The sequence below is a fragment of the Sorex araneus genome, chromosome 2 (assembly GCF_027595985.1).
Source record: "Sorex araneus isolate mSorAra2 chromosome 2, mSorAra2.pri, whole genome shotgun sequence".
Taxonomy (NCBI): domain Eukaryota; kingdom Metazoa; phylum Chordata; class Mammalia; order Eulipotyphla; family Soricidae; genus Sorex; species Sorex araneus.
In genome coordinates, this window is record NC_073303.1 from 139,776,917 (window position 1) to 139,801,915 (window position 24,999).

At 42.8% G+C, this 24,999-nt stretch overlaps 2 protein-coding genes across 4 annotated transcripts in view; one reads left to right on the forward strand and one right to left on the reverse strand.

Annotated features, from left to right (window-relative positions):
- POPDC2 (popeye domain containing 2) overlaps positions 1–9,805 on the forward strand; it is a 20,056-nt gene extending 10,251 nt beyond the window's left edge. The window contains exons 3-4 of the mRNA XM_055126567.1: positions 5,031–5,583; positions 9,637–9,805. Of these exons, the coding sequence (XP_054982542.1) occupies positions 5,031–5,561 (531 nt within the window). The 3' untranslated portion in view covers positions 5,562–5,583; positions 9,637–9,805. The remainder of the gene's footprint in view (positions 1–5,030; positions 5,584–9,636) is intronic.
- PLA1A (phospholipase A1 member A) overlaps positions 7,161–24,999 on the reverse strand; it is a 54,088-nt gene continuing 36,249 nt past the window's right edge. The window contains exons 12-13 of one of the 3 annotated variants that reach the window (XR_008628521.1): positions 21,624–21,758; positions 7,161–7,190 (exon numbers count right to left, since the gene is read on the reverse strand). The gene's annotated coding sequence lies outside the window, so the exon portion shown is untranslated. Of the gene's footprint in view, positions 7,191–21,055; positions 21,759–22,845; positions 22,929–24,999 lie in introns of those variants that run through there. The other 2 variants (XR_008628522.1, XM_055126566.1) reach the window with 2 other exon arrangements.

Here is a 24,999-nt window from a genome sequence, read left to right on the forward strand (position 1 = left end):
ATGGAAGTGACATGCACTCACACCCACACCCCCCCTCGACACACACACCCACGCACACATTCTGGACACAGCCTTGTCCGGACAGTTTTCCATGGCTGGGCCTTATGTTCTCCCATCCCTTCTCTCAGGGAGTCCCTTGGGCTCGCCTTGGAGTAGAGCCCAGAATAGATGCACAGCAGCCAAGCCACCTGGCCAGGCATGCTTCCGCCTACCCGCGAACTCAGGACAGGGCCTGGTTCAGCTGTCAAGGGCAACCACAGGCCCCCTCCAGGATGTTCCTCCCCAGACATTTCTCACACACACACACACACACATACACACACACACACACACACACACACACACACACACACACCCCTAGTCTCCCTCTGAGAATGGCCAAGGCATGAGACTGCTGGAAGGCTGAGTCAGAAGGGAGTAACCACGCCAGGCTGTGTTTGGAACAGTGGAGCAGGTGGTGGGTAAGCCTGTGTCCTCCCCTGAGTGATGCCCCACAGGCAGGGCTGTAACCCCAGATGGCCTCGAGTCTGTAGTGTGGGCCCTGCTTATATTTTTAGTGTTTACCTCCTCGGGAGCAATGAGATCCACACACGGCCATTGGCTGTGTAAATTCCTATTTCCTCTTTGCAAAGGTCAAGTGTTTTCCTGAGTTACAGTTCATCCTGTCCTTGCCTTTCGCAATTGCATAGACTTTGCTGACTGCCAGCATCATAGTTCTCGTTTAATAAAGTGAATCAAGATTCCATCACACCTCTCAACAGTTTCAGTAAATAAGAATTTATCCACTGCTCAGCATTGTGGCCCTATCTTTAATCTCCAAGAACATAGCACACAGAAACCATCATTATATTTCTCTAATTCGTATCGTGTTTTACTGGATCCAGGCTTCACATGTTGAATTGAATCCATTTAACCTAAGAGAATTAAAATAAAGCTTGTCAAACTTTATTACTGACAGGTGCATAAATTTATGTGGGAACCAGACAATAGACATATTTCTTGAATATATTTGGGGAAGGATTATATATGGGATATAAGAAAGAGATATTATCTGACAATATTGTTTGAGAATATGAAAAATGGATTTATTTACATTAGTCTTATTTATTGGGCATGTCTTCTGTACCAGACGCTTTTAAAGATGCTTGGAGCATATCGTACCTATCACTGTGCAATTTATAATACAATAAGGGACATGCTAAAAATTTGCCATGGAGCAAGTATATTATATATTAAAAGAAGTAAACTACATATGAAGAAAGGTAGTGTCAGGGAGTTAAAGTTTATTTAATTTGGGAGAACCTCATAAGATTTGGCTGGGGGCCTGGGCCAACTGGGCTGTTGGAATGATGTTTGCATTGATCCTTGAATTAGGATACTGCTTGGCCTTTCTGGTGCTGGGCCCCCAAAGCTGTACTGAGAGACACAGATGAATCATAAGGTATGGGGCCTGCCACTAACTGCTGTTCTACCTCCTGGCCCTGGAGTTGTGGGTTTTTTGGTTGTTGTTTTTTTTTTTGCTTTTTGGGTCACACCCAGCGATGCTCAGGGGTTACTCCTGGCTCTGCACTGAGGAATTATCCCTGGTGGTGCTCAGGGGACCATGTGGGATGCTGGGAATCGAACCTGGGTCGGCTGCATACAAGGCAAATGCCCTACCCTCTGTGTTATCGCCCTAGCCCATGGAGTTTTGGTTTTAAATAGTGTGATCATAAAGCCTTTGCTGAGTAGGTGATCTCTGAGGAAAAAGTTTGAGGTGCTGAGACCCAGTGGGTGAGGGGAGCTAACATGTATGAGGTACAAAAAGGAGATGAGGGCAGATCCAACAGAGCAAGGGAGAGAATAGCTGAAGTGGTAGAGATGACCAGAAGCCACATTATGTAGGCCAGAGCACCTCGATTCTCTAGATAGAGCTAGAAGAATTCCTGAATGCGTAGGAGGTGGTGCATGAAAGAATGAGGGGCAAGGGTGATCCCAAGGCTATTGACCTGAGCAGAGATCTTCTAGGCATTCCTCATGGGAAGGGCTGAGCTGCTACTGAATGTTATTAGAAGGTTGCAGACAGCACAGATGCAGGCAAGGAGAGGAAGTACAGTGTGGGATATATGAAATTTGCATCATCTTTGGACATTTAAATGGATATGCCACACAGGCAGCTGGACACTTGACTCTGGAATGAAGGAATGAGGTCTGAGCTTGAGATCAGTGTGGGAGTTGGAGCATCAGTGATATTTAAAGCCTTTGGGTTGCACAAGATCAGAGTGAGTTTACACACAGAAAGGAGTTAAAAACCGAGCCTCTAGGATACTCTGGTTTTCAGAAGACAAAGATACAAAGGAAGCCTGAAAGTAGCTATCAGGTGATCAAGTCAGAGTGAGTACAGAATTCTGGGAACCAAGGAAAGAAAATATGTCCAAGAACAGGGTGAAGTCCATAGGCTTGAACCTTGTCAAAGCTGACTGACAGCCATAGCACCTCAGCCATCATTGGCAAGCAAAATGGTAGTGTCCACTGCTAGGGACACATTGGTTTAAGAGAAAGATGAAAATTTGAAGATAGTAACACTTTATTTTATTTTTTAAATTTTATTTTATTTTTATAAAGTTGTTCACAATATTTGATTGCATTTAATATTTAAACACCAATCCCATCACTATTATACCTTTCCACCACCATATTTCAAATGTTTCCATCCCGAGCCCCAAACCCTGTCCCCAAAGCAGAACAGAAATAATTTATTTTGTATTGCTTGTTATGCATAGTGGACTGGAGCAATAGTACAGTGGATAGGGTGTTTGCCTTGCACACGGCCGACCCAGGTTCGATTCCTCTGTCCCTCTTGGAGAGCCCGGCAAGCTACCGAGAGTATCCTGCCCACACGGCAGAGCCTGGCAAGTTACCCATGGCATATTCGATATGCCAAAAACAGTAATAAGAAGTCTCACAATGGAAACGTTACTGTTGCCCGCTCAAGCAAATCGATGAACAATGGGACAACAGTGTCACAGTGCTACAGTTATGAATAGTATGCTAAAAATGATCCAAAAAAGGTTTCTTAGAGGAAAGTGTGTGAAGCTTATTAAATTTTACCCAGGAGCCGTTAAGCCCTTCTATAAGAGATTAGTAGCATGTTATTAAAGGTTGAGCCTTTGTGCTTTTATCTATATCTGTATAAATATATTTCCCCCTAAAATTAGTTGCCTTTCCAATCAAATGTGGTGCGCTACTCTTGGTATATTGGTGGTGTAAAGTATGAGAGGTCCAGGAATAGGGTGACTTCTTTTCCTTGTTTCTCCTTTCCTCTTTCCTCCCTCCCTCTCTCCCTTCTTCTTTAATTCCTCCCTCCCTCTCTCTCTTTTCCTTCCTTCCTTCCTTCCTTCCTTCCTTCCTTCCTTCCTTCCTATCTTCCTTCCTTCCTTCCTTCCTTCCTTCCTTCCTTCCTTCCTTCCTTCCTTCCTTCCTTCCTTCCTTCCTTCCTTCCTTCCTTCTTTCCCTTTTCTTTCTTCATTTTCAGCTTTGTACCACATTCAGTGGTGCTCAGGGACTCTTGGCCTTGTGCTCAGGAGCGATCCCTAGTGATGCTTAAGGGAATGTATGTGGTACTGGGAATTTGAACCAAGTTCAGCCACACACAAGTGCCTTAACATTTGCACTATGTTTCCAGCCCAGCTCTTTTTCTTTACTATTCTAAGCAGTTTCTACTTTAGCCCTAGTTTTTCCACTCCTCATCGTTCTAACAAGAAATCTCTCCCATGCGGGGAGATTCACCGCTGCAGCATGATGCATGGTATATGCTTGAAATTTCCTCGATGACTACCTAAATGACAGTAGGCTGCTTTCAGTTTAGGACTAGGAGCTGGGAGAAGAAATGTGCTCTCAGAGGTCCTCTTCCTCAGTCCCCTTTCTCTGAGGTTAGTCATCAGGTCTGTTTGGTTACTTTGTGGTGGTCAAGTCAAGAGCAAGCCCGAGTCTTAGGCCAGTGTACTGTGTGCTTGATATGATGTGGCACACCCCATCAAAAAAGTCTTCTGTTGGGGCTGGAGACATAGTCTTCTAGGCAAGGCTCTTGTTTTGCATGCCGAATATGACCCCTGGCTTCTGTATGACCCCCTGAGCACTGCTAGGACTGATCACTGTGCGCAGAGCTGGGAAAAGGCCCTGAACAGCTGCAGGTGTGGCCAAAACAAAACAAAACAAAAAAACCAAAAACAGAACAAAACAAAACACAAGCTCTTCAGCTCTTCACTCTTGTGTTTAGAGCAGTCAAAGCAGGCAGTGGGCCAGTGAGTGAAAGGAGTTTTGGACTCGAGTGAGATTACCAGAGTTCACAGGTAGCAGTCATTCCTCCCCAGGAGGTTTTAAAGGCCCCCCACACCTCAATCAGCAGAAGTGCAACCCCTGGCCAGGCTCCATGCCTAGCATGGACAGATGTTTGTTTGGTTTTTTTTTTTTTTTGGCTTTTTGGGTCACACTCGGCAATGCACAGGGGTTGCTCCTGGCTCTGCACTCAGAAATTACCCCTGGCGGTGCTCAGGGGACCATATGGGATGCTGGGAATCGAATCCAGTCAGCAGTGTGCAAGTCAAACGCCCTACCCACTGTGCTATCGCTCCAGTCCCTAGGACAGATCTTATTTATTTATTTATTTATTTTTGCTTTTTGGGTCACACCTGGCGATGCACAGGGGTTACTCCTGGCTCTGCACTCAGGAATTACTCCTGGCGGTGCTCAGGGGACCATATGGGATGCTGGGAATCAAACCCGGGTCGGCTGCGTGCAAGGCAAACACCCTACCCGCTGTGCTATTGCTCCAGCCCCGCTAGGACAGATCTTAATGGGATTTTTTGTTGCTAATTTTGGAAGGCCACATCCGACAGTGTTCAGGGATCACTCCTGGCCTTGCTCAGCGGACCATAGACAGTGTCTGTGGTGGAGTAGATGGGCACTTGCAGGCAAATACTTTAGTCCCTCTCCTACATCTCTGTCCCACCTTTGGTAGCTTAATCCTTCACTTTCTCCTGACCCCTCAGGTCACCCTAACTGCTGAGACTGAATGTAGCTACATCTCCTGGCCCCGAAAAAGCCTCCAAGTTCTTCTGAGGAAAGATCGGTACATCTCCCGCCTCTTTGCTGCCCTGCTGGGCTATGACATCTCGGAGAAGCTCTATGCCGTCAACCACAAGGTCTTCTCCAAGTTTGCCATGCGCTTCGACATCCGGCTGCCTAGTCTCTATCGCGTCCTGGGTCCCACAGCCCAGGACGCAGCCGCGGACGCAGCCCAGGACGCAGGGCCCGAGCCGGAGAAGGAAAATGAGGGACTCCAGGAGCCCTCCAGGATCCCGCCTCCAGCTGCTCTCACCTCCGTCCAAGAAAACACCCCGAGAGTGCCCCCTCCCGCAGCCACTGGCGCCCCAACACCTCGTTCCCCAGTGTGGGTCCCCAGGCCCAGGAGTGGCGTTCTGAGCGATGACTCTACCAGCCTGGTGCTGGAGGATTTTGCAGAGGTGTCCGAGTCGGAGTCGTTCATGGACTACCGCAGCGATGGGGAGTACATGAGGTGAGGGGAGCCGACCTGGAGCCCCGGTAAGTGCTGCTCAGAAGGCCACTTCCTGCCACCAGCGCTGGGGAGGGGTCTGGGGTCTGGGAAGGGCCAAACTCTGCTTCAAGGAACTGAACGGCTGCCAAGAAGGTAGTGTCACCTGCCCTTGCAGAGAGCTGCTCGCTCTGGGCGGCTGCAAACCGTGAGGGCACTTGCTCACCTACCCGGTGGGGATTGCCTTTGCAAAGTAGGCCAGTGGGCACTTTGAGCGAGCAAGTGGCTTGCCAAATTTGGGACAAGGTTATACCGACAGCCAAGGTCACAGCTAGGGCTCAAAGGGGATTATATTTGTGGCCTGGTTTTGGGGCCACATCCAACTGCACTCAGGGTTTACTCTTGCTCTGTGCTCTGGAATCACTCCCAGTGGGGTCCAGGGGACCATATGTGGTGTCAGCATCAAACTAGAGCCTCCAGCATACAGAGCTAGCTCCTTAACCCCTTGCTATCTCTTCAGCCAGCCAGGTAGGTGTTCTTGAGAAGAAATGAACCTGTTCTTCTCAGTTAATTTCCCCTCTTTTAGGTTCTCTGTGTTTTTCTTCTTTTTTATTATAAATATGTTTCTCTCTTACCTTCTCTTCTTTTTTTTTTAATAAGAATTTTATTTTATTGAATCACCATGTGGAAAATTACAATGCTTTCAGGCTTAAGTCTCAGTAGTACAATGCTGAAACAACCATCCCTTCACCAGTGCCCATATCCCACCACCAAAAAAAAACACCACACAGTACACCTCCTATCCCGCCCCCCCCCCTTGTAACTGATAAGTTTCACTTTACTTTCTGTTTACCTTGGTTACATCAATATTTCAATACAAACCTCACTATTATTGTTAGGAGTACCCCACTAGAGTCAGACCTGTTGTGAAGAGATATGAGGTCACGCGTGGTTTTGGATTTCTGTACTTTAGCAACTAAGTCCAGGGAGATTTCTTCCAGATATTGGATCATTGCAAGCTTGTAAACCCCATCTGTGATCGTCATAATATGGCGGTCACCACACCCTTCATCCCTGGAAAGGAAGAGGCGAGAGAGAGAAATACCTTTCCCCTCCTGGGCAGGCATGGGGCTGCGGCTTAGTTCTCAGGCTGGAGACATTCTGCAAGGAGCTGCCCATGTTGAATTTGGTTCAGCTGGGTCTGGATTCACGCTCATGCAGCTGCGGAGAGGCTGCACACACGTGCGGCCCCCGGGGTCACATCTCAGCGGCAGGAGGGGCCGGTGCCACCCACCTTCCCAAGAACACTCTCGAGTCCTTTTGCTGCAGTTTTTGTCGTAAATCCCATCTGTGGTTGTCATAATATGGCAGTCACCACACCTTTCATCCCTGGAAAGGAAGAGGCAAGAGAGAGAAATACCTTTCCCCTCCTGGGTGGGCATGGGGCCGCAGTTTAGTTCTCAGGCTGGAGACATTCTGCGAGGAGCTGCCCATGCCGAAAGTAGTTTAGCTGGGTCTGGATTCACGCTCTTGCGGCTGCGGAGAGGCCGCACACACGTGAGGCCCCTGGGGTTACATCTCGGCGGCAGCTCTTACCTTCTCTTTTGTTCCTCCTTTCCACTTTTTGGATTACAACCCATGGTGCTCAGAGCTTCCTCTGGGGACCAAAACAGGTGATTTAGCCCATTGATAATCTCTCCAGTCCAAATTTCATTTGATTTTAAATTTGGTTTAGGATGATGGAGATTTTTCTTTTTTTCTGTCTTGGTGCTACTTGTGACTGTGCCCAAGGCTTACTCCTGACTCCTAGCTCAGGGGTAATTCCTGGCAATGCTTTGGCTGGGGATGGAACTGGTGTTGGTCTCATGCAAGACAAGAGCTTGAATTCCTGTACTATTTCTATGGCTCCAGTAATGGGATAATGTAAGCCAAAAATCCTTTTCTAGAATTTTATTTCTATCTGTTGTTTATTTGAGGACCTTTCCTGGAGTGCTCTGGCGCTGTTGCTGGCTCTGTTCTCAAGGGGCACTCTTGCAGCTGTGTGGTGCCCTCGATCAAACCCTTAGCTCATTTCTCTGACATTGGAATTGCCTTCACAATCTGGCTATGGTTACTCACTGTACTGAATAAGCACAGTCCTTTTGGGCGGGTAGCAATTTACCATTTGGTTCCTGTGTAGAGCAGGATCCCATTCACCATCTTTCCCACTTTTTCAGTTACAAAGACTTTCAGTTCATTACTATTCATTCCAGCACAATACCTGTCTATGATCACTTCTGCCCCTGAGAGAATAACATAACCTCATCAGGCTGACAGCAGCTCTTGTCCCTGAAACCAGTTCAATGTAAGGCCAGCAAAACCTGGAGTTTCCACTGGAACTCATTTTCGAATGGGGCTTGGCTTTTCCAATTCAGCTGGCACTGAGAGTGGACTCGAATGAATGCTGCTTCTTTAACCAAGGCCCAGGCTGGACACATTCATGGCAGCATCTTCCAGCTGGACTCTGTCAATCTGCCCACACTAAACCGCTCACGTGTAATTCTGTGGACCCTCTCTACCATGCTTCATTTGGTTCTTTACTTAGAGGAGATACTTAGTGAATGCAAGTCTACAGTGGGCTATATGATGAGAAAAGGGGTGCCCGATAACAGAGCATTTGAAAGGGGTAGAAAATATGGCCTTTTTTGTTTGTTTTCAAGGTCTGTGAACTGTGGTTTGGAAGAATATATTGCTTCCTTTCTCTCTCTTATTTAAATTAAGAAATGAAAAACAGTTGATAAGATACAGACTAATGGATCAGGGCATCGTATCTGATATTTGGTACTATGCGGAGTAATAGGATCATGTGTAATCATGCGTAACAGCTGAGAGAACTGAAGATTACTAGCCGAGTTAGACAGACCAAGGTTATGCCTTCACATTTGCCTTAGTTTGGTGAAATTAAAGGCTGCAAGTTATCAAAAGGATTTCAGCTCCACACTGGCAATGGATTGCCTCACAGAGAAGTAGAGTTAGAAGTAATTAGACAGGGAGCAAAAGAAAAGTTATTATGAATGATTGAACAGGGAGTAAAAGAAATATAACAGATGATGTCAGGTTGATTCGGGCTTTGAGAGCAAGGCAGCAGAGGCTATTTCTCTTAAAGTGCCTTATAACTCTGTGATGCCAGGTCCTTTGATTCTAACACCTGCTCTGTTCCTATCACTTTAACAGTCAAGAGCATTTCATCAGCTGCACATGTGTACATGTGTCATGTTTCCAAGTGTATGCACACATATGGATTGCAGTCAAATACTAGTCCTGCATAGCAGCCCCGGCCTGACACTCTGCCTTCCTCCCCGTGGCCCAGACCTCTGGGCTGTGTGAGTTACCTGCGTCCCTCCTCTGAGCACCGTAGATGCAGCCTGTCTTTCCGGGGTGTGTCTCATGCAGAGATGGTCAAGCTTTTACCATTGCCAGTCATGGCCCCCAGGCAGGAAAGCAGATGCATTCTTCTTTTTTTCTCTTGTTGGTTTTAGGACAGAGCGGCAGTGCTAAGGGGACCCTGCAGTGTTAGGCCTGGGACCAGAGCCTACCCTCTGCCCCTAAGACAAACCTATGTGGTGACAGTGGGGACTGGACGGGGGTCAGCCTTGTGCAAGGCAAGCGCTCTGCCTGCTGTATCTCTCAGGCCCTAGAGGTTTTTTAAGATCTTTTAATATATATATATATATATATGTTTTTTTTTCTTTTTGGGTCACACCCAGTGGTGCACAGGGGTTACTCTTGGCTCTGCACTCAGGAATGGAGTGCTCAGGGGACCATATGGGATGCTGGGAATTGAACCTGGGTCGTCTACATGCAAGGCAAATGCCCTACTGCTGTGCTATTGCTCCAGCCCCTATAGATATAGTTTTATTTAATCTTTTAATTTTAAAAAAATATTACTCCTGGGGCTGGAGCAATCGTAGACTAGTTGGGCTAGTCTTGACTAGTATTCTAGAATGAAGTGGCTCAAAATTCTCCTGAAACCATTGTTTCATAAACCATGAAAAGAACCCTTGAAGTGTGGCGAATGCTCTGGAACCGTGGTGCTGAAATTCTTTTTTCTTTTCTTTCCACAGCTTTTAGAATTCCTCTCCAGAACTTCTTCCAAGTTATGACAAGCCCCCGTGGCTCCAGCCCACACTTGTGGACTCTGGGGATCAATGCTTTGTCTTTTCTCTGGCCATGTTAATATTCACAGAATTGTCATTGTCTGCACAGCTGGCTTCTCCACAGAAAGGCTCCCAGTCCAAGAGCATACATAGAATGTTCCAGAGCTGCAGCTATTCCTTGGACGCCAGGTGACTTTTAGAAAGTCCCCTCACCAACCTCCCTTCCAGCAGAAGGCCTCCAAAAGTACAAAAGCACAGATTCTGTCTTCTATAAATTGCAGAATCTTGGGCAAGTTACATAGCCTCTCTGAGTCTCATCTGTAAAGTGGGGATTAGGAGGAAAAAAGTCTCCCTCACAGGGAACTTGGGAGGGTTAAATGAGCTGCTTTAGGTAAAGCACCTGGGACATGGCATGGCACTGAGTAAATGCTCATTAAACCATCTGGGTCTTCTACCTATCTCGTTTCTTTGAGCTGTCTGAAAGGATCCATGAAGTCAGCAATACAAGATATTTTCACTGTTTTTCCTTACATATTATGATTAAGATTTAATTAATGGCAGTAGAAATGGAAAAATCTAGCTTTCCCCAAAGTTTTTAAGTTTACCTTACACATCTCTTGTTCTATTTATAACTCTAGTTGTAAAAAATAGTTTTTAGAGGGATCTTCACAAACTAAATGTTGTTAAGTATTTTTAGGAGGTATAGAAAGCACACATTCTGTTTTTCTTCCTCCCTAAATACAGCAAGATTTATTCCAGCTGTCTATTGCTGTGCAACATTTATTGTGATGACTAGCTACAAAAATTAATTTTGCTCATGAAAAGAGGCCTGGAGTGACCCAGCGAGGTTGTTTTCTCTCAAGGTTTCTCTTGCTTTTGCCCTTCAGTTAGTGGCTACCGCCAGAGTGCTGCGAAAGGTTTTCCAGGCTTGGTCTGGTAAGACTCAAAGCATCTGGAAACTGGCCCAGCTGGGGACTCTTGGGCAGCTCTTTTTCTCTCTCAAAACTTTGTCCATTTTTCATTGCTATGCAATACTATATTACTATATTACAGGTAATCCATTCTACTATTGGTGGTAATATGGGTAGTATCTAGCTGGGCGCAATTAGGAATTTCACTCTGAGAAACATTCTTGAACCTATCTTTTGATACACATATGTATATATTTCTTGAGTATATACCTGGACTGAAATTTCACAGGCATCAGGTATGTTTATATTTTACCAAAGCAAATATGATCAAACAAATTTGCAAAGTTATTTTAACAATAGAAATTCCTTTTAGCAGTGCTGTGTTACTTCTCATCTTCCCCAGTGTTAATATTGTCATTTCTTTCTTTCTTTTTTCATCTTACTGCATCATTTTGGTTTTAATTTCCATTTCCCTGATGAATAATAAGGTTGAGTACTTCTATATGTTTTTATTAGCTGTTGATTTCCTATATTATGAAGATCCTGTTCTAGTCCTTGTCTGTTGATCTATTTATTTTGTGCATGTTGACTAAAAGAATTCAAGTTTAAAGTCCTGGGCTGGAGAGGCAGAATTTAACAGACTGAGTGCAGGAGACTCAGGTTTGTTTCCCAAGACTGCATGGTTCTTCACTTCTAGGAGTGACCCCTAAGCACAGAGTTAGGGGTCTGTGTGTGACTGTCAGTGTGACCCCCCAACACACCAGGTAAAATAAATAAGGTCCTTTGTTGCTTACTATAGTCAATTATATTTTCCCTGTGGCTTTTTATTTTTTCTGAATGGTATTTTTCAACAACATAAATTTTTGAAAAAGTGGCTTACAAATAACACACATTCTTAATTTCAATTTAGTAATTTATCAGTCTTTTTCTTTATTATTAATGCTAGTGTGTCACATTTAAGAAATTTCTTCTAGTTATATGGGTGAGGGTGAATGGATGCAGCATCTGTCTGTCATCCCATTGACTGTCAGAATTAATTTGGTTGATCTAGCTGGCTAGACTGAGGACTCCTTCCTTCCTCACTGTTTCTGGGCATCCTTTTTGACTAGGATGTGCACTGGGGAAGAGAACTGCCTTCCCCAATAGACGTGGGCCATTCTTGGGTTGAGGGTATATGAGTAGTTATGCTCCCCTATTAGAAACCTGAAATAAGTTCTCTAGAAATCTTATTTTTTCTGAAGATGTGCCTTCATGTTACCTAATAGATATCTTGCTATTGTTGATTTTCTCTGGTTTGCTAATTATTTATAATTAATCTGGATTTGATTTTGCATATAGAATGAAGTAAGGGTAAAGTTTTTTATTTTCCAGTGGAATTCCAATAGTTTAACCACTGCTGACTGAAATGATGATAGTATCCACACTGATGTTCAGTGTCGCCTTAGTCATAAATCAAATGCTTGTATACCCACATCTGGTTTTGGATCTTCTACTCTGTTCCACTGATCTCTTTTGCATTGTTTGCAGACAATATCACCTGGTTGTAATTATTGTAGCTGTGTATGTTTGATATCTGGTGGTCTTTAAACTTTATTCTTCTTCAAGCCTTGGTTTTTCTTAGGCCTTCACTTTATATTTCAGGGTAAATATTAGAATAAGCTTGTTAAGTCCACAAAAATTCAATTTGCTGGAGTTTATATTAGAACTATATTTGCACTGTAAAGCATGTTGATAAATAATTAATATATTGAGTGGGAGAGATAGGAGGTGAAGCCTTGCATGTGGCTACAGTAGCTGCAATCCTGGTTCAAATCCCTGGTACCACGTTTTGTCCCTGGAGCATTGTAAGGGGTCACTCTTGAGCACAGAGATAGGAATAGCTTCTGAGTACCACCATTTATGGTCCTCAAATCCAAATACTCCACAAATAAGAATAACTTATGTTTTATATTGTCTTATATCATGAATTTTCAACCCACAATCCACACAGCATGGTACTTTAAATTTTTAATATTTTTAAATTTTTTATTTTGGGGGCATTTTTGGTCATACCCAACAGTGCTCAGGGATTACTCCTGACTGCACTCAGGAATCACTCCTGGTGATGCTCAGGGGACCATATGGGATGCCGGGGATGGAACCTCAGTTGGCCACGTGTAAGGCAAATGCCCTACCCTCTGTACTATCTCTCCAGCCCAGCATGGTACTTGATTAAAACTTTCACAAGTAGTTCAGGAAAAATTTATTGAAGTAACATTAACTTTACAGACTGTTGTTTTGGGGGTACAATTTTGGGGGGGATTTCGGCCATACCTGGCAATGCTACTGACTTAATCCTGGCTCTGTGCTCTGAGATCACTCACGGTGGGGCTCAGGAGACCATATGAGGTGTCGGGAATCAAATCCACCCTCAGAATCCCTTTCCTGGTGTACAATCACTCCAGCACCAGCAGTAAAATTTTATACGTCTTCAAAATATATGTTGCCATACCACATCCACTACTCAAGTACTAATCAGTATCCTTCCACCACAGACCCTCGCCTGCCCTGGGAACCTCAGTTCTATGATTACAGTCCCAGGGTTTACTTAGTTTGGCTTTGTCCCTTCCTTTGCTTATTTCTCTATATTCCACACACAAGTGAGCTTATCTGCTGTCTATCTTTCTCCTTCTGACCTTTTTATTTAGCACAATCCCCTCCAGTTTCAGCATTTTGTTTTCTTTATTGTCTCTTAGTGCCATTTTGTAGTTTTCCATGTGGATGTTCTTGCACAACTTTAGTAAATTTATTTTTGGGTATATGATAAAGTTGATGCTATTGTAAATGCTATTTAATATTTTTTTTACTTTCTATTTTTTTTATTCCTGGTACACAGAAATAAGATTGATTTTTGTACATTCAACCTCCATCAGTAGTCCTGTAAATGCAGATATACTTTCTTATTGGTAACCCAGAATCTTTAGTATTTTTCATAAGTTTGATTATGTTATCTGTAAATCATGAAAGTTTTTTTTCCTTTCTACTGATACCTTTTTTTTCCTTCTTTTTCTGATGTCTTGTTGCGCTGAGCAGACCCACAAGTATAGGATAAATGGGAGGCATGATGAAGACATCCTTCTTGCCTACTTACTTCAAGAAAAAATGTTCAGTATTTTACTATTAAGTATTATATGTGCTACTAGATTTTTATAACACTCCCATCAGATTAAAAAAATTTTGTGCTTAATTTACTAGAGTTTTTAAAAATATCATGAATATATCACTTCATCAGATTATTTTTCTCCATTTATTAAGATTATTTTCGCCTTTATTCTGTTAATGAATTACATTAATAGATATTTGAATGTTAAAATAAATTGCACTCTTGGAATAAATACTATTTTATGATATTATCTTTTCCTCTTGATGGATTTCTGAACTTATTTGGTGGACATTTTGTTTAGGATGCAATAAACATTTTTTATTACATATCTCCTAACAGTTTGTGGGGGCAGTTTGTAGGTGTGACTGCCAAGCTACTGGAAAACAGGGGATCTGGGTGGAGGAGGGCACCCACAAACTGCTCCTGGTGCCATGTAATCTCATCACTGGCCAAGATCCAGAGACTATAAAACAAAGCTCCCAAAAGAGAGTGATGCAGAATCTCACATGGCAGAGCCTGGCAAGCTACCCGTGGAGTATCCGATATGCCAAAAACAGTAACAATAATGGGCCTCAATCCCCTGACCCTGAATGTGAAAGGAACGAATGGAGAAGTTACTGGCTCCTGTTCGAGCAAATCGATGAACAACGGGACAGCGACAGTGATACAGTGATCTACTAATAGCATTGTGAAGTTTTGTATTTTGTTTTTTTGCTTTTTTTTTTAAGTGTTTTTGCGTCACATCTGGCGATGCACAGGGGTTACTCCTGACTGCACTCAGGAATTACTCCTGGCAGTGCTCAGGGGACCATATGGGATGCTGGGAATCGAACCCAGGTTGGCCACGTGCAAGGCAAACGCCCTACCCGCTTTGCTATTGCTCCAGCCCAGCATTGTGAAGTTTTGATATCAAATTTACGCTGGTTTTGTAAAAATACTTGAGAAGTATTCCCTCCTTTCTCCTTTTCTCTTCCATTCGGTCTTTGAAGGAGTGGTCAGCCCACCCCTCCCCGTCCTTCGGGTGTCTTGTCACAGTGACGAGCGGGGACTCCCCGGAGGCTGCTGCTTCAGCTCCTGTGCTCATGCACATTCTGTGTCGAGTGCTCTCTGGAGTCGCTGCTGAGTTCACTCCCAGGTTCTCCTGGGGATGGTCTCCTGGACATAGTTCTCACACGTTTCCAGTTGTGATGCTCACACACACCTGCTTGTGCTTTAACCCATAATTGCTTGTAACATCAGGGGTCCCAGAGAGCAGAGTTGCTGGGTGGCATCGGAGATGAACTCACAGCCTCATGCTTGCAAGGCAGGTGCTCTAGCCCCTGAACCATCTCCCGGCCCTGGGAAGAGTTCATAAAACTCAGAAGAGTTCTATAACTCTTCATTTCTAGTGATGAACCTTGCTTTCTGCTTTCTCTGTTTTCTTTCTATATTCAGCTACCCAGGGTCAAAATCATGGAGCAATAGCACAGCGTGTAGGTGTTTACCTTGCACGAGGCCGACCCTGGTTCGATTCCTCCATCCCTCTCAGAAAGCCCGGCAAGCTACCGAGAATATCGTGCCCCCATGGCAAAGCCTAGCAAGCTACCCCTGGCATATTCAATATGCCAAAAACAGTAACAAGTCTCACTGTTGTTGTTACAGTAACTCATGGAGATGTTACTGGTGCCCGTCCGAGGGTTTAGGCCACATCTTCCTGGGCTCAAGGCTTACTCCTGGTTCTATGCTCATAGATTACTCCTGGCAGTGTTGGGGGTTCACACGCAAGGCAAATGCCTTAGCCCCTGTGTTACCTTTATCCATTCAGCCCCCGTTGACTTTAATTTCCGCTTCCGCGTAAGGAATTTGTTCTTTTCTCCTACTAATATGCCTGATGCCATTTGGTTGCTTGATTGGTTCAGAAAAAAAATCAGAGGGGTAAGGGAGGGTTTCTCTGGCTTCTACCGAGGTATGCTTGGACACTCAGTACAGAGGTGACCCTCTGTAGATAGGTGACCTGGAAGGAAAAGCAGTGCCAGGGAGGCTGTGGGGTGCTCGCTCTTGGAGGCTGGGGAAGCACAGCTGCTCCTTAAATATTCATGCCAGAGGATTTGATAGAAAGAACAAAGGCAGGAGAGCTTTGGAGATTATTGTCATGGTCTGGGGATTGGGAGATTGCCAAGTGGCGAAGATGCCTGATGGTGAAGGGACAGAGAGGCGGGAACACCAGTCACCTTCCTGTGAGTGGCCAGGAGGGAGGCTGTGTCCATCTTCTCCATGGCCTGTGCGTTTCCCCTGCATGTTCTTCACCACCTGGTCTCCAGTCCCCTCCCAGACAAGCCTCCACTGAAGAAGAGTGAGCAATGTTCCCAGAAGTCTTATGTTTAATGACCAGTGGATTCACACACAGAGGCAAGGCAGATCTCTCACTCAGAAATTTCCCTAGAGATCAGGGGTTTTCTTTCACGTTTGTTTCACTTTCCTGACTGCTCCTCCCCTAGCGCACTTTTCTGCTCAGCGTGTGACTGCCAACTGTCCACCACCAGTGGTGGTTACTCAGTGGCCTGGAATTTGCCCCCAGGACTCAGCCTTCAGCTCTGCATCCTCATTTCTCCCCACCTGTACAAATGTGCCCTCTCCCCACTGCCCCTCCCGCAGTCCTCCCTGCCACCAGGACAGCGTCATCGTGTCCTCCTTCTGGATTCCCCAGTGCTCTGTGGCCACTCTCTCAGCTCATCTCCCTCGCTGGAGACCTCCCTTACATGTCTGAGTTCTGGGTCTTAGACCTCCCAGGGAGCCACCTGCCTGGCTGGTATTTAGTTGCCAAAGACTCTATCTTTGTGAAATTCAGCTGCTGTCATTTCTCTGTGGGTCCATTAACACCTGGGATTTTAGAGCGTTTCAGTTCTACTTTCTAGCATTCACTTGGCTCTCTGACTTTGTCAAGCCAGAACACTTTCTATTTGACTCTTGGGTGGAGGGAGAAGTTATTTTCTGTTTGCTTTTCTCACACTTGGTTTAGGGGTGGGGACTGATCTCCTCCTTCTCCTGCCTCCCCCCACACCAGACCAGCTTCTCACCTGCTCCTCCCTGAAGTCGGGGAGGAAACACCAACTGATTCCTATTTGCTTCTTTCCTGAAAATTTTTTTTTTTAATTTTTGGGTCACACCCGGCGATGCACAGGGTTACTCCTGGCTCTGCACTCAGGAATTACCCCTGGCGGTGCTCAGGGGACCATATGGGATGCTGGGATTCAAACCCGGGTCGGCCGCGTGCAAGGCAAATGCCCTACTGGCTGTGCTACCGCTCCAGCACCTCTTTCCTGAAATTTTGTTTTTTGTAAACCCCTTCTTCATTAGTCACCATTTTCCTCCTATTTCTCCTTCCCTAGTTAATAGCTCTGAAACTAATTTTAGCATCTGTACTTTTCTTCATCACAAACACAAAAATGTATTTTTGAAGAGGTATTTTATTGAGTTGCTTTAATCTTGTAAACCCCACATTAATACAAGTAAACATAGCTATACGTGGTTATGAAACACATTCATGTTTATGAGATCCATCTATGTGTGTGTGTGGGGGGGGGTTTCAGGAGGTTTTGATTTGTGTGTGGCAAGGCAAAAGAGCACAAATGGGGGAAAGCACCCCGATAAAATAGGCCCCAACAAATTGATGGTCCTATGGATAATGCAAGCTTAGTAAGGGAAGATGCAAGCGTGCAAAGGGAAGATGCAAATGTGTGATAAAGCAGGAAATGTCCTGGTAGGGAAATGTAAACTTAAGAGGTTTATGGGAACTGTAAATCTCATGACCTGGCAGGGCATAGTCTGCTCAGAAAAGCAAGATAATCCCTTAACTTTTAGATTCTACATTAAGTGTGCAGGTTGGTTACTGACCTATAATATATCCATATGCCCCTGGTTAAATAAATCCTCTGTTCTAAAAAGATATGTACTAACTTACGGAGAAGGGTGTACTTGACAAGTTTAAGGGGAGATGAGGAGCTTACTACATGAAAGAGCCGAGCAGTCCCTCATTGGGGCTGCTTAGGTCATGTCCATGCGTGGTCAAGCCACTGTGTTTCAGCGGTAGAAACTATTCCCCTGCCTCTCTGCCTCTCCTACCTCTAAGATATGTTTCTCCCTTTACAGTGAACTAGGTCATTACTAGAACAGTGATTCACAATTCTGCACATGCCAATAACCTGGAAGTCTTTTTCAAAATGCCATTGCTATTAAAACAAGGATTGATTGATAAGTGTTGAAGCCGGGTGATGGTACATAGAAATTTATTATGCTCTCTCTTTAATTTCATATCTGTTTTAAGTACAGAAAAATATGTTGAACAGTAAATACATGTGTACATGTAATTAAAAGGTAAATACACATTCTTATGGAGCATTTCAATATACAGGTTGATAAATATATACTGGTTTGTATATTTATCAAGATATGTGTTAGATTTGAGCCCAGAGCAAACCATTTGAAGCAGAATTATTTCTAGGGACACTGAGCTTGTAATGTGTAGTGATAAAAGCTGCCTGGGATTCTGAATACAGAGGTGTATGTGGGACAAAAAGATGATCAAAGTGATTGCTGTACACAATGAGTGTGTACAGTCAATTCTTGGAAAAATGAGTATCTCAAGAGTACATGCTTGTGATTTGGATCATTCATCAACCATTCGCAGATGGTGGCTAGAGAAAACTTACCTATTATACCATTTAAGCTCGTGTTGTTTGTTTATCTCATTATTTTTAATAAGGGCTACCAGTTGGGCCTGGCTGCAGAGTCCAAAGCTCAGATTCAGTGTTGGGGCCACTAGGACGATAACCCTCAGGGCTTAAGGGCCCATTGGTACCAGGGATTGAACTCTGGGCTATATTCATGACAGGTATGTGCTCCACCTTTGAACCATATTGTCTCCAGCCTTGGAAGTTTTAGTTACTTATTTATCTTGGAGTTAGATTATTTATGGGGGCTTTTCTTATTTCCTTATGAATGCCTGCATTACTATGTACTTTCCTTTTAATGCCATTTTTGCTATGTCTCAAATGTTCTGGTAACTCAGATCTTCATTCTTGCTTCTTTCCAGGGGTCTTTTGATTTCTTCTCTGATTTCCTCTCTGAACCACTCATTGTTCAATAGTGAATTATTTAATTTACAAGTGTTTAAGTTTCTCCATTTCTATTTCTGATTGATCTCTATTTTCAAAAATTCATGGTCTGAGAGAATAGTTGATACAATTTTTATCATCTTGATTTTCTGGAGATACGTTCTGTGTCCTAGTGAATTGTCTAGCTTGGAGAGTGTCTGATGTGCTCTGGGAGAGAATGTGTACTCTGCTTATTAGGCCCTACATATGTCTACTAGGCCCATGTCTTGTATTTCTTCAGAGTCATTGTTTCCTTGTTGAGTTTTTGCCTAGATGATCTACCCATCAATGACAAAGACGTGTTAAAGTCTCATAAAATATTGTTACTGTCAATATCTTCTTTCCTGTTTATTAGCAGTTGTTTTAAATACTTTGATGGACCATCACTGGGAGCATATACACTTAGAAGTGTGAGTTATTCTTGATGTGTTAATCCCTTCATCATTAAGAAATGGTCATCCTTGAATCCTGATGACATTTTAAAACTTGGAATCTATGTAATCTAATAGAATTGTGACTGCATGACCTTTCAAAATGCAATTGTTTTGCCTGTAAAATTGTTTTCAACCTTTGACTTAGAGCCTACATTTACTTTGACCATTCAGGTGTATCTCTTGTAGGCAGAAGAACGCTGAGTTCAGTTTTCTGATCCGTTCTGCCACTCTGTCTTTTTATTGGTAAGTTAGTCCATTAACATGGAATGAGATTATTGATATAGCTGTGAAGTTCTTAAACTGCCTCTAATCTGTAAAAATTTTTACCGTTCCTCCTAATTGAAATGATAATCTAGCTGGATAAAGTATACTTGCTGGGGACCGCTGACGCTGTTGCAGGAGGCGCTGACACCCGGGACTTCTTTGGGGGAGGGATTGGGCTGTGGGCTCTATGCTGGGATCTGATGTCCCTCCCCAGTTCCAGACATCCCAGTCCAGTGGGGGCACTCATCTGGGGAATTAGCAAGGTTGGAGATGACACCATGATAACGACTATGATGGCAATAACAACAAAGATGGCAACTGTGATGACACTGCAGGCAAGTACTGACATTCAGAATTTCTCTCCTGCTCCAGCATCTTCATGGAATTCTCTGGATGGCCTTAGAATAGGGTTTCCTTGACTTCTTTTTGTTTTTGTCTTGGGGCCACATATACCAATGCTGGATTACATTGGGTTACTGGGTTACTGGCTCTGCATTCAGGAATTGCTTCTGGTTGTGCTCAGGAGACAATAGGTGATGCCAAGGATGGAACTTGGGTTGGTCACATGCAAGGCAAGTGCACTACCTGCTGTACTATCTCTCCTGCCCCTCTTCCTAAACTCCTTAACCCAGAAATATGAACTTATTTTTGATTTTTTAATTTGTGTTTATTTATTTTGGCTTATCATATTATAAATGATGGTTTCTCATAAGCATAATTCTGCACCACACTCATCACTCTCCCCCTCACTTGTCCCCCAATTCTGTTGTGTGTATTAGTTCTCAGTTATGTTGTCTTTGGATTTTTGTTGCTGCCTCAAGTGTTAACTTTAAGTGCCACATATGAGAGAGATCATTCTGTATCTGTTCTTTTTATTCTGACTGACTTCATTCAGCATGATATCCTGTAGTTCTACCCATGTTGCTGCAAATTGCATGATTTTGTTCTTTTATAGAACTGCATAATATTCTATGGCTTTTCTATGTGAAAATAATGAATTAGAAGATAGAGAAATTTAAAAAACAATCCCATTTACAATTGGGCCTCAGAAAATCAAGTACCTAGGAATCAAATTAACAAAAGAGGTTAAAGACCAATATTAAGAAAATTATAAATCACTACATGAGAAATAAAAGAAGAAATGAGGAAATAGAAACATATCCCCTGTTCATAGATTGGGAAGATAAATATTGTCAAAATGACAATCCTGCTCATAGCATTATACAGATTCAATGTAATACTAGTAAAAATACCCATGACATTTTCTAAAAAGACAAATGCTATTGAAATTTATATGGAGTAATAAAATTCCTAGAATAGTCAAAGCAATCCTAGGGGGAAAAATGAGCGGTTTCATCTGCAATTTTAAATTATACAGTAAAGCTGTAGTATCAAAACAGTGGGACTGGAATAAGGACAGACTGTCAAACCAATGGAATAGAATTCAAAGTTCAGATATAGAGAAGCAGGCATATGGACAGGTAATCTTTGACAAAGGAGCAAAACTTATGAAGTGGAACAAAGAAACCTCTTCAATAAATGGTGCTGGGAAAATTGGTCAGTCACATGCAAAAAAAAAATGAAGTTAAACCCCTTTGTAACACCATGTACAAAAGTCAAATAAAAGTGGATAAAAGGTCTTGATATAAAATTATAATTCATAATTTTTATTGAGGAAAACATTGGCATAACCCTTCAAAACATTTAATCTAGATGCATCTTCAGTTATTCAATGCAAATGGAAGCAAAGATAAACAAACTGAACTACATCAAACTAAGAAGCTTCTGCACTGTAAAAGAAATGATGACTAGAATAAAAAAACACCATAGAGACTAGGAGAAAGTAGTTGCCCACCATTCATCTGAGAAAAGGTCAGTATCCAAAATATATAAAGCACTGGTAGAACTAACTTAATAATAAGAGAACACTAACCTCATCAAAAAATGGGGGAAGTAATAAATAGAAACTTCCTCAAAGAAATACAAATAGCCAAAAGACATATGAAAAATGCTCTGTATCACTCATCATCAGAGAAATGCAAATCAAAACCAACAATGAAATATCACTTACACCAGTGAGACTGACATGCATCACAAAGATTGAAAACGACCAGTGCTGGCAGGGAAGTGGGGGGAAGGAACCTTTATCCACTGCTGATAGCAATGTCAACTGGTCCAATCTTTTGGGAAAACAATATGGACATTTCTAAAAAGAAAAAAAATAGGAGTTTATTGCACATATAATCCAGCAATGGCCCCCAAAATTCTCTTCATAAAACTAATTTGTACTCCTATGTTCATTGCAGTACTATTCACAACAGCATGCAAGACCAAGGGCAAGTTGAGAATTCAGCAATTTGGGAACATATATTTTAGTATTTTTATTTTCCTTGCATAAATTAAATATTCCCCCCTTTTAAAGATTAAAATATAACACTGCCAGATAAAATTTTAAAGTGAGACAAATAAGGCTAAGTAAGGATATAGCTCAGGGGTAGGAACAGCATTTGCCTTTTTGGAGTGGTGTGTGCCAGCCCAGTACCCACCCAAACAGAGCCCCAGCAGCCACTCACTCCCTCACTGCAATATCGCTGCCATGCCTCTGGCTGGACTCCATTGTCTCAGGATTGAGCCTTACCCAAAAATTAACCGCTGAAAATTAAGATATGGAGGTCTTTGTGACTCTAATCTCCAGGCTTTCTCGAAGTCTGATAGGCTACCTCTCCCCATCTTCCTATACTTCCAGAAACCTTGACAATCATGTTCACACCACAGAGTCACAGCTTAGTTAAAAATTTAACTCCAGCAGCACTGCCCATTAAAAAAAAACCTTGACATCTTCAAACTTACAATACTTGTAATCCAGTGTAGCACACCAGATTGGACGGGATGTAACATAGAAGGCAACCAGTCTCAACTAACCAAACAGTAACACAGAATGCTTAGCCTGTAACAACATCTCAGTCATCCCTTGTACAAGGACTTAACATCTCTATGGTGAGATACAACATTTTACACTAATTTTCTTCTAAGGAAGTACTTTTTTGATTATTCTGTTAGCAATTTATTGATAACAAGCAATAAATATAAAAGAAATTATTGTGAGCCTGCTATGCAAGCAGGTTTTGGGGATGGTAGGGAAAGTTGGAGACAGTGGTGGAGGGAAGGTTGTGGGAAGGTGGTGGGGTTGGTGTTGGAATATTAAATATCTATAACAAATCATCATGAACAAGTATACAAAATGCTGTGTTTTATATAGAGTGAGGGGGAAAATTTATATAAGTAGGGCTTACCTATTTTGTGTAAACTCCAAAATATATTAGCATAGAATTTCTTTAAAAGTTTTATTAAGGTGACAGGTAAGGCATGATTATTACTGTAATGAAAACCCAATAGAAAAGAAAGTTTTATGCAAGGTACTTTAGACTCCCAAGTTGAAAACTTACATAAGTAAATGAGAATAAGCATTTTCTATATTGTACTAAAGGGTTTCATCTTCCTTATTTGTGTGGGTTAAAATCATATAAAAATCACAAACTGGCTATTACTTGTCTTATTTTCTATTACTCTATTTGCCATTTGTTAAAGTTTTGTTGGAACAAGTAACATAAAGAAAATTTGCTATGTGCCTAAGGGGGCAGGTTTGGGATGGAAGGGAAAGGGGATACGGATGGAGGGAAGGTCACAGTGGTGGTATAGGAACACTAAATGACTGAAACAACTATATAATGAACAATTTTGTAAATCCCGGTGGTTTTAATAAAAAATAATTTTTTAAATGAGAAAAAGAGAAAGAACACTTGCCTAGTATATACAAGACCCTAAATTTAATCCCAGGCACTGCAGAACCCCCAAGCACCTATGCGTGTGGTCCTAGTGTTTCCCCTAGTACCATTTTATATTTATTGTAAAATAAATTTGAAAATCTTTTATTTAAAAAAACCCAAGATGAATAAAGGGAAGGCCCTTTCTGACACTAATAAAAAAGAGCCTAATCCTTCTCCTCCCTCCCCCCACTCTCTCTCTCTTTCTCTCTCTCTCTGTCTCTCTCTCTCTTTTTTGGTTATTATGGTTTTGCAGTAGATACTGAAAGGTTATTCTATGTGTCCCTTTACCTCCTTTTTAATGTCTGCCATCGAGGCAGGCTTCGGGGTGGGGCATGAGATGGGGCATAGTGTAGGCGTGGCATTTGGGAACTCCCGTGGCAGAAAATATACACTGGTGAAGAGATGACTGGTGGAACATTGTATGACTGAATCTGGATCTTTAAACAACATTGTAACTGTGTATCTCATGGTGATTCAATTAAAAAGGAAAAAAAAACCCAATCCCCAATCCCTTGTTTAGAGTTAACCTCTCTCTGCTCCATTTTCTTTGCTTGCCTTTGTCGGCCTCGTTAGTTCACAGTCTAGTTCAAGTTAAGGTGCTCTCAGGAATGAGCAAAGATGTCCGTGCTTTAAAGACTCTTCTAGTCTCATCACAGAAACCTGTCGTGCATGCAGTAAGTTACTGACCACTGTTGCACAGCAGCAAAACCACTGACTGCAGTAACACATGGGTGCACAAACTGCCTGGTGGAACTAGAACTGGAGATGAATCATGCATGACTGTTAGATTCTGAAAGGGGCAGAGGGGGAAGAAGACTCAAAGGCATAGAGGTGACTTTGCTTGGAGTCAAAAGGGAATTTTTTTCTTTTATTTCTTTTTTTAAATTTTAATTTATTATTATTATTTTTTAATTTTTAATGAATCACCATGAGATACAGTTACAGACTGCCATACTTTTGTGCTTACATTTCAGTCATACAATGATCGAGTACCCATCCCTCCACCGTTGCCCATTCTCCACCACCAATGTCCCCAGTATCCCTCTTACCACCCTCCTGACCCCCGCCTCTGTGGCAGGTGGATTCAAAGGGGGATTTTTTAAAAAAAAATTTTATTAGTGAATCACCGTGAGGTACAGTTACAGACTTACAAACTTCCATGCTTGTGTTTCAGTCATACAATGGTTGAGTGCCCATCCCTCCACCAGTGCCCATTTTCCACCACCAATGGTCCCAGCATCCCTCCCACCATCCCTACCCCATTCTCCCCTACCCCACCTCACCTCTGTGGCAGGGCATTCCCTTTTGCTCTCTCTCTCCTTTGGGGTGTTGTGGTTTGCAATAGAGCTATTAAATGGCCAGCATGTTGGTTCTATAGTCTACTTTCAGCCCGCATCTCCCATCCCGAACAGGCCCTCCTAGCAAAAAGGGGAATATTTTAATGGGGGATCTTGACTTTAGCACACTGTGGGAAATGGTAACTATTTTTTTAAGTTGTTCATAGTGACTTATTACATTCAATATTCCAATCCCAATCCCACCACCATTACAACTTCCCACCACCATTATTTCCAATTTTCCCAACCACCATAACAGGCCCTAAATGGTTTATTTTGTATA